Raw genomic sequence first — 10766 nt, forward strand, 5'->3', positions numbered from 1 at the left:
AAAGAATTCCATATCAAATAGTTTGATTTTAATTCAATCATTAAAACTTCTTTGAGGATTTTTAATTCATCAAATAAAATTTTATCATAAAAAAAGGGTATTCAGTAACTAAAAATTGTGACCTTGAACATGCAAAACAACTTTATGATGATATTCTACGAAATTAACAAAATATATATATATATATATATATATATATTAAAAATACATAAACACAAATTTTAAAATACGATAAAATTTTAAATTATATAATTCATTCATCAAAAATATCATAAATTTTATAAAAATTAAAATAAAATTAATGTTGAAGATGACCTTTAATATCACATTAACGACGTATGAGATTTTGACGACGCGTTGGTTTATCCAATCAGAGAATATATATATATATATATATATATATATATATAAAATTACAATGTTTATATATTTATCTATTATAAATAAGAATATATTGGGTGGCCATGATCATCCCTTGTATCCAAGAACTGCTAGTGTTTTCGATACTAATTATTAGATCTATAATATATCGTACCTAAGTAAAAATGATAATTTTTTGGTGCCTTGAAAAATATGCCATATGCGGTCGCTAATCTCAACCTTGCTCAGGGCCCACTAGTTTACAATACATGTATATATGTGAGAGACTATTTATATATAAATCTCATTAACCGAAGTTCCAACTTATTTAAGTAATTTGCAACTATCATTGACTAACTCTAACACATGCAGTCAAAAATCATACTGAGTTCTTCTTAAAGTTGAATGATGAATCAAGTTCAAACAAAATAGATTTTAGAGTCATGCTATCATGAACTTTCAAGAGATAATTTCTACTGTTAAAAATTTACATAATTCTAGAATTATTTAATATATTATTAAAATACATCAAAATTAACATCGACTTATATACTTTTATTGAACACTATTAATTTTTATTAGTTTCAATTGTCAATAACATATCAAAATTTATGCAAAACTACAAATTAAGACGGTGGAACAAAATACCTTTTGTTTTCATCCAAAACAAATAAAAGATTGTACAACCAAAGCTAAGCTCATAAGAAAAATTTAAGACAATATTGAAACAGCTACCGCCATACTTTGCATGTGCTTTCATGTGACAATACATAAGAAAATTTATACAAAGACCAATTAAAATTATTGTGATTTGAGTCAACTATGCAGCAAAGGGCAGTGAACTGAACCAAAACATCTCTCAATTGTGTACTATGCACAAGAACAAATTATGATAAAAAGATAGTAGAAAACCACAACAAGTCCTCTTAATAAAATGAGAAGAAAAAATGTGCAGTTGAATCTTAGAGCTAACCAAACGACAACATCACTTATTAAATTTAGAAAAGTGAAAAATCATGTGGATCCAGAGCATCTTGTCTACAAAGCTCCAAAAAGTAATCCTTTTGTCAAAAGCATGCCTACAATACAACCAAACCACATATATTATTCATTAATGAATTCCAAGAAGATAATAACAATTCAAAGACAACCAAACATTTCAATCCCACCTCACTTTCATTCCAGCAAAGCCATGACATCACTCCAATACCCAAAAAGTCTTCATTCTCTGCTATATAAAATAAAACAGGTATACTGTGTAAAATAACATTTCAAAACAGAGTGACTCACATGATGAAGAAATCAGAAGTAGTGTTTATACCTTTTCCAGGTCCGACTCATCTAATTTCCACCCTCGAATTCGCCAAGCTTTTAATCAACCGTGATAACCGTCTACGAATAACTGTCTTAGTATTCAAATTCCCACACACACCAGATACTGATATCCACACTAAATCCCTTCCAATCTCTGATTCTCTCCACCTCATCAACCTTCCAGAATGTTCTATTCCACCAACCACCGATCCAATTTCCACAATGACCGCTCTCCTCGAATCTCAAAAACTAAACGTCAAACAAGCTGTCACTAACATCATAACCAGAGAAGGAAACCTCACTGCCTTCGTTGTTGACATGTTCTGCACAACGATGATCGACATTGCCAAAGAACTTTCTATTCCTTCCTTCGTTTTCTTCACTTCTGGTATTGCTTTTCTTGGTTTGACACTTCATCTTCACACTCTTCGCGAACGAGACAACATCGATTCGACTCAGTTGCAGCAAATGAACGAGTTAACTATCCCGACTTTCGCCACCTCGGTTCCTATTAAATCGTTGCCCAGTTCTGAGATACGAAAGGAATGGGAATCGTTTGTCACAAGCTTTTCAAAAGGCCTCCGCAAAGCCGATGGTATTATAGTAAATTCGTTTGAAGAGCTAGAATCCTATGCAGTTCAAGCATTTTTAAATGATCGTGATCTAGCTTCTCTACCCATATATCCAGTGGGACCCATATTAAACCCTGAGTCCGAAACAAAGAGCACCGTTGATTTTGATGATGTCATCAAGTGGCTTGATGATCAAACTCCTTCTTCGGTAGTTTTCCTCTGCTTCGGGAGCAGGGGTTCTTTCGATGAGGATCAGGTTATGGAAATCGCGCATGCTATTGAGAATAGTGGCGCCCACTTTTTGTGGTCTTTGCGTAAACCTCCACCAAAGGGTGTCAGGGCTGCGCCCACAGATTACCCTCTTTCTGAATTAAAATCAATTTTACCTGAAGGTTTTTTAGATCGGACGACTAAGATTGGAAGGGTAATTGGATGGGCTCCACAAGCCGAAGTATTAGCCCATCCAGCCACAGGAGGCTTCGTTTCGCATTGTGGGTGGAATTCCATACTGGAGAGTATATATTTTGGTGTGCCAATTGCCACGTGGCCGTTGTTTGCTGAACAACAAACAAATGCTTTTGAATTGGTGTGTGAGTTGAAGATGGGTGTGGAGATTGCATTGGATTATAGGGTGGAGCTTGACGGTGGAGCTAACTATATTGTAACTGCCGATAAAATTGAGAGAGGAATAAAGAGTGTATTGGAAGATGGAGAGATAAGAAAGAAAGTGAAAGAGATGAGTAAAAAAAGTAGGAAGACTTTGTTAGAAAGCGGATCTTCCTACACTTATTTAGGTCGTTTGATTGATTTGATTATAGTATGAATCAAATATGGTATTAAATTAAGCATCCTAGTACCCTCAATAAATTATTTTGGAGAGTACTAGTTTGATTTTCAACACAAATCAATCCAGTAATATATAGTTATTGTAGCTATCTATATGCATGAAACATGTTTGTAGTTTTGAGTTTGAACATCAACAACAATCGACCTTTTGAGTTTGACATTAAGAATATAATTGTCAACAATGATTGACCTTCTAAGAATAGAGGAAATGTTGAATATATAAAAGTGATCACTCATATATTTAATATCTTAAAGTTTTAGGTAAAAAAGTTAATATGCTACATTGTACACAAATATAATAGGTCATAGTACAATAAAAGTAAAAGTTGATGCATTAAAATAAGCTACAATTTTGTGCTCACCCTAAATGCATCTATATGTGCTACTTGATCTTCAACTTAAAAAATCACTTCCACTTAGTGCAATCAACATCCTACAATTTGGTGGAGAAGTTTAGTACTATACTATTTTGTCATTTTCTATTCTAGATGAATGTGTGTCATTTAATACATAGGAAATCTAAAATTATTGAAAAGTTTAAAAGAAAAGTCAACAAAAGAATTTCTATACTTTATTGTATTACATTTTCCAAATGATCCTATCAACTTCAATCTAGCCATTTAGACTGTATGTTTACGCTGTCATACTTAGAGGGAATTAGCAATATACATTACTATGATTGCTGTTGAAAAGTCAACAAAAGAATTTCTAAACTTTATTGAAAAAATATACATCACTATGATTACTCTTGAAAACACTTTATTCTCATCTGTTACCTCAATTTTGTTACTATGGAGAGTTAATTAGAAATAACGTGAAATTTGGTTCAAGGTCTTAAGACAAAAGTTGTTATCATTTACTTTAAAGCAATGTTGCAAAACAAAACATCTCAAAGAGTTCAACTAAATTAAATGAACGTTCTTGGAAGTTGCCAAATGCGGAAAATTTTGGTATACATCATAAAAACAAAGGAGCATGCACGAACAAGTCAACACACAGTTTTACATTAATCTTATATCATTTGACAATGGGATTCACATTCCCTTATCTTTTTTTTCATATGGTTGGAAAGTATTGAAAATATATTTATGATCTTTGTATTTATTGTGTATCATATCATATAAATAGGGATAGTATCTCACATATTTATTTTTGCATTTTATTGCCTTAAGTATATATAAAAACATTGTCTAGTTCACACGGCTTCACCATATCTCTCTCATGTTCTCTCATTCAACATGGTATCAGAGATCAGGTCATCCACCATTTATATACTCATACCAAGTCCAATAGTGTTGGGCGAGAAGGGGTGTATTGGGAAAAACCCATAAGAGATGGAGTTCCATAATAGAGTTTATAAATAGTGGAACCACTCACCTTACAAGCCGATTTTGTAAGGATGAGTTAGGTCGAATATAAAACCTAAGATGTATCAAAACCTCAATCGGGCCACCCACCATTTATATACACACAGTGTTGGGTGTGATGGGGGCTTATTAGGGAAAATCCATAAGATATGGAGTTCTATAATAGTTTATAAATAGTGGTATCCCTCACCTTACGAGCCAGTTTTGTTAGGACGACTTAGTGTCAATATAAAACCTATAAAAAAGATTAGTTGTAAAAATTAGTTTATGTTTGTTCAAATTAGTTAGATTAGTAGTAAATTTGGTCCTAATAGCACTTTGGAATCTATATATAAATAACATTTCACACCTAAATATGAAGGTGGACTGGGATTTAGAAGTCTCTAAAATTGGTAAACAATTGCTACATGATAAAACTTGAATGAGAAATTAAGACTTAGTCAAATACTAAGATATAATTGTAGCAATCTCACTAACCTTCTTTTCTACTCTTCCGCAACATCTCTATGGACTGTTAGATCACTAATAAAACTTCACTTTTTAGATCAATCGTTCTCTACAACCGCTACATCATGCAGCTCCAAAAATGGTGCTGAGCTGACGTAAACTGCATTCAATTCAAAGTTTATAACATATTCAATTATTATAAACTAGATAGAGACACAAGAAGAAGAAATGCAGGTGAATTGTGTAAAACAAATACAATTTCATGTAATATAAATAAGTAAAGAGTATCGCATGACACTAACACAAACAATATATCGTATGGTAACTAGTTTCACCTACGTTTTTTTCGATTACATCCAAATAAATTATTTGAATTAAATTCACGTATTTGTAAACTTAGTTTACGTGAATTCAATTTACATTATTTATATGGATATAATTGAAAAAAAAACGAAAAAAAAAAACTGAGATGAAACTGGCAAATGTGTAAAATATATAAATCATATATATGCGAGAGGAAAAAAACTGAAAACATCGTCTTCTCGCATTAATTCACTGATAAAATTATTCAACAATTATTTATCTTTCTTCTCTCAGCATCGAGACAAAACATCTTTTTACAATATTGAAATGCTGTACCTATGCCACCAATCCATGGAAAATGCGTGTGGAACGGAAATTTTGTTAGATATACATGCAATTTTAGAAATCTCCAAAACCTTATATTGCAAAAAAATAAAATAAAAAATATAGTTATAATAGTAATACACTAATACCCCTAACAATAGTATAGTAATACCCCTGACTATATACATAATGTTACTTATTTTGTAATTGTGTATTTTTTTAGTTTGTACTTGTAATGTTTACTGGACTTCATTTTCTTGAAAATAATAAATTTGCTCTTTGTCTATATTGGAAAATTACATGACAGAAATGTATGTGTGATGAATTTGTAAATTTCTCATTTTGAGTTTGAATTTCACTCTCAAAAAATATGATTAGGGTGTTTAAACATAGCGTGAGCCTAATATAATTTAAAATGAAAATAGATAAATTAATTAATGAAATTGTAGTCAGTTAAATTTGTTAGGGAATTTTATAATTGATAAATAAATCTTTAAAATTGTAAAATATCAATTAAAACAGTATCTTTATAAACTTTTGTTTTTAAATATCTTGATATGACATTCTAATTGAATGTGTGGGTTATTCACATTTATATCATCAATGTCATCTTCCGAAGTATAGATTTACTAGTAAAATTTTGTTATCTCAAAAAGATAAATTTATGAATAATTATAATTGTGCATTGACTAATTATGAACAAATTAATCCGTACAAGATTTAAATTTCAGAAAAAAATTTATCCAACAAATTTTTGTTGCCTTAGTTGTTGACATGTTTTGGACAACGACGATCGACATTGCCAAAAAATTTTCCTTTCTTTCCTTTGTTTTCTTCACTTCTCAGTAAGGAACCAAAAGCAAAGAAACAAAAACCCTTCTTCCACCATATATCGTCGCCGCCTAGCAAAAGGAAACTTGCAAAACCCTTCTCTGTTTTATTTCCGTTCATTGTCGTTATCTCGTTTGCTCTCTCTAATTTGTTCTATTTTCACGATTATTTGTTGTGTAAATGAACGTTTATTAACTTATTTGCAAACCCTAACTTGTTCTCTCGTTTTATTCTTGTACAATTCATTGAAATCCCTAACATCTCATTTCACAGGTAAAAACTTGAAAATCCCTAACTCTATTAGTTTAATTCCTAACTCTGTTGTGAGGTGTGATATTGATTTTTTTTTTTTTTTGCATGGATACTGATACTGATATTGAGGTGTGGGTACCCTTTTTTTTTTGCTTGGATACCCTAACTCGTAACTATGTTGTGAGGTGTGATACTGGTATTGAGGTGTTCTTATTTGTTAATACAAGTTTATATTGGTTGATACTTCAATATTGGTTGATACAAGTTTATATTTTTTGGGAATTGATTGGAATATGTTCTTATTTGTTGCAATAGGAATGTTATCAACGTGATTTAAATGTTTTTTACTCTTGCTAATTGGGTATATTGCTCTTCTTCCAATCTTTGATTGAACAACACTTGGCTAGGTTTAACATTAAGAAGAACAAAAATGATTGAAATTAAATTATTACATGTAATGTGGGTGACTAGTTAGTAGTTTGTTAAAACCATTATTGATTATTAGCTTATCATATAATAGATTAGTTAAATAATGTTGAGTTTTGTGTTCAAAGTCTTATTTCTTATATACTTTAGTGATCTCTTGCCGGGAAAGAAAGAAAGAATGATGGTTGTTTTAAGCTTTACTTGATCGCGCTGAATGTTGATGAATACTTGTTTTATGCTCTTGAAAGCCATATGAATTCAAGGTGGGAGCTCAACTTGGAAAGGAAAGGAAGCGCGAATTTGTAGACAACCCAAATGGTTTATTCTCCGCACAAGCAGCACCAAAACCTCCATCGGCAATGTACACAATAGTTGAAGGAATGCAAGTTGGTGGAAAGGTGAATATTGAAATACATCCCTTGATTTTGTTGTAGTGTGTCATCTATTGTTTTTATTAGTTAAGTCGTGACTTTTGTTGTTCTCTGAAATGATGGTTGCAACGATTTGTGATCTGTAGTCTAATGATGGTTGTTGAATCGTTAATGTAGGTTGTGGATGTGCGTAGGGACAATAAGCAAAATAGGCATCACGATGGGTAACTACCTAACCACTATTTTTATGTGTTTAATTTGTTTATTATGGGTTTAATCATACTTTCTCAAATGGTTCTGTAATTCAGTTTGAATAAATGAATGGTCTTAATTTGTATCTTTTAGCTCATCATGCATTTTTGCATAAGAAGTTAATTATGAAGAATGGTGAAGATATCCTATGAACTTGTGATCAATTAGAATAAGAAAAACCCGGTTGTTCAACTGCTTAAGCTGATTGGTTATCCCTTCAACCACAAAAATGTATTATTTTCATTCAAAAATATGGTGTTTGTTGCTCTTATATATTTAATGCCCACAATTATGAGGATGGAAACACAACATTGAGGAAGGTGTCTTCAGCTGCAAATTTTATTTGGTTAGATGCATCTCTGGAGATTCTTGGTTCAGTTACTCTATATCCTTTACTGACCAAGCTGATTTACCAATCAAGGATCACAAGTTCACAACTGAAGAGGTATTTGTTGGGTATATAAAATGAACTCAAGTTTTTTAGTAGTCTGTAGAGTTTTGTACAATGCTTAAAATAGTTTGTAGAATTTTGTAGTCTGAAGAGGTATTTGTTGGGTATATATTATGGTTGCAGTCAATGAGTGTAGAGAGAAAGATGGAAAGCTTATATGTCTCAATTACGTTGATTCTCAATCTGTCATCCTGGTAATAAGGCCATATTGCTGCTTTTTCTCATTCCGGTATGAATATCATGATCTTTATTATTTTAATCAATTGGTGGTCAGTAACGTACTTACATACCCAATTGCGTCACTTATTGACTGAGTTTAGATTATATTTTTCAATGAACTACAAGCTGTTTGAATTAGACTTATAGGAGTATGAATCATGACACTTCATTTTCATGCATAAACTCCATTTTGATACCTTAAATTTGTGGGGTCCATTTTGTAGAAAACATGCAACACAATCTGTCCATCTTTCTCTCTACACTCAATAATTTTCACAAGTTCATCCAAACACCACTCTAAATAAGCATAGTTTGGAGAGAATATGACTAAAGAAATCAAAGATGTTTCAATTGCTTCAAAAAGTGCTTGTCCTATTTCATCTCCTTGATTTAGACATTTAGCTTTATTTACTGTTGGGAATATGTAGAATTTTGCACGGATTGTTTGTGAGTAATTTTACCTACGATTTTACCCACGGAAAATCTGTTAGTAACGTTACCCACGGAAAAGCAGTGAGTAAAGTTACCCACGGAGACTGCCACAAACATTCCTCAAGTAAGCGTATTCCATTGTTTGTCCGTCGGTAAATATTTTCCCACGAGCGAAATAGCTACATTCCAGTGCATGTGAGTAATTCTGCGTTACCTACAGACTTTCCGTGTGTAAAGATAAAATTTGTAGTAACAACAATTTTTCTTGTAGTGTTGGTTACTTCATCTTCACACTCTTCACGAACGAGACAACGTCGATTCGACTCAGTTGCAGCAAATAAACGAGTTAATCGTCCCAACATTCACCAATTCAGTTCTTATTAAATCATTGCCAAGTTCTGAGCTACGAACAGAAAAGGAATCATTTGCCACAAGCTTTTCGAAAGGCCTCCGCAAAGCCGATGGCATTGCAGTAAATTCGTTTGAAGAGCTAGAATCATATGCGGTTCATGCATTTTTAAATGATCGTGTGATCTAGCGGCTCTACCCATATATCCAGTGGGACCCATGTTAAAAACTAAGTCCAAAACAAAAGGCACCGTTGATTTTGATGATGATATTATCAAGTGGCTTGATGATCAACCTCCTTCTTTTGGGGAGGATGAGGTTATGGAAATTGTGCGTGCTATTGAGAATAGGGGGCCCATTTTTTGGGGTCTTTGCGTAAACCTCCACCGAAGGCTTTCATGGTTGCGCCCACTGATAATCCTCTTTCTGATTTGAGTTATATTCTACCTGAAGGTTTTTTGATTGAAAAGGTGACTGGATGCTTTTGAATTGGTGTGTGAGTTGAAGATGAGTTGCATTAGATTATAGGGTGGAGTTTGACGATGGGCCTAACTATCTTGTAACTGTTGATAAAATTGAGAGAGGAATAAAGAACGTGTTGGATAAGCATGGAGAGTTAAGGAAGAAAGTGAAAAAAGAGATGGGTGAAAAGGATAGGAATATTTTAATTAGGAGGTGAGTCTTTGTACACTTATGAATTGATTGATTTGACTATAGAATGAATCAAGTATCTTCTTTTTTTTTTTAATACTTTTTTATTATAACATAAAAAGATTTAAGTGGATCCAACATAATTTAATGTTTTTTTTTATTTTAATATTTTTTTATTATAATTTAAAAAAATTTAAATAAGATCCAACATAATTTAATGATGAGATGATAAATATGACTCTCTAATATTTAATTCAAATACGAGATCAACTAAATTTGATATGAAGTTATGCATCTAAGTTTCCTAGTTAAAAAATGTTAAAGTATTAGTTTAATTTTCAACAAAAATCAATCCAATAATACATTGTTATCGTAGCTATGGTGATAGTTAATATGGTCGTTTACATTAATCTTCCAATTGAGATTTTAGGGGATTTAACTCATCTAAAATGAATAACTCACTGTAAATGATAAAGTAAGTAATATAAATCATTTATCATCAAATATATAATTGTTATTTTGTATACATTTATGACCAATTATGTGTAGTTATAATAGCATTTATTGATCTATTCATTTCACTAATTTCTGACTTTGAGTCAAATCCATGACATGAATAAGGAACTACTGATTTTTAAAAATTGCATACATTTTAAGAGTGGAACATTGACAAAACTTTGACTTTGAGTCAAATCCATGACATGAATAAGGAACTATTGATTTTTAAAAATTGCATACATTTTAAGAGTGGAACATTGACAAAACTTTGCTTGTTACCTTATTTATGATAAGTAAATACAAATTATCATTCCATGTACTTCATAGGATGAATATGCCATGTTCTTCATAAGTTGTGACACATGGAACACATCATGTAAATTGGCCAAATTCGGTGGTAAAGCAATCTGATAAGCCACTAGACTCATACGTCGAAGAATTTGGTATGGTCCAATAAACTTCGGAGTAAGCTTCTTAGACTTCAATTCCCTACCAACTCTAG

The 10766-nt window shown here is 31.8% G+C and overlaps 1 protein-coding gene and 1 long non-coding RNA gene across 6 annotated transcripts; both read left to right on the forward strand.

Annotated features, from left to right (window-relative positions):
* The first annotated feature begins 1614 nt into the window (after window positions 1–1614).
* Window positions 1615–3250, forward strand: UGT71S1 (anthocyanidin 3-O-glucosyltransferase 2). Its single transcript, XM_004491229.4, has one exon. The coding sequence runs from the start codon at window positions 1651–1653 to the stop codon at window positions 3067–3069; it is 1419 nt and encodes a 472-aa protein (XP_004491286.1). The 5' UTR covers window positions 1615–1650; the 3' UTR covers window positions 3070–3250.
* Window positions 3251–6273: 3023 nt separating this feature from the next.
* Window positions 6274–9861, forward strand: LOC101490550 (uncharacterized). Of its 5 annotated transcripts, none has more exons than XR_012162057.1 (4): window positions 6274–7440; window positions 7591–8110; window positions 8240–8962; window positions 9039–9861. It is a non-coding gene; the product is annotated as an uncharacterized lncRNA (long non-coding RNA). The 5 variants fall into 5 exon arrangements; XR_012162059.1 differs by having other exon boundaries at window positions 6277–7440; window positions 8240–8345; XR_012162058.1 differs by having other exon boundaries at window positions 6278–7440; window positions 8240–8310.
* The last annotated feature ends 905 nt before the right edge of the window (window positions 9862–10766 follow it).

The sequence above is a fragment of the Cicer arietinum genome, chromosome 2, assembly GCF_000331145.2.
Source record: "Cicer arietinum cultivar CDC Frontier isolate Library 1 chromosome 2, Cicar.CDCFrontier_v2.0, whole genome shotgun sequence".
NCBI lineage: Eukaryota > Viridiplantae > Streptophyta > Magnoliopsida > Fabales > Fabaceae > Cicer > Cicer arietinum.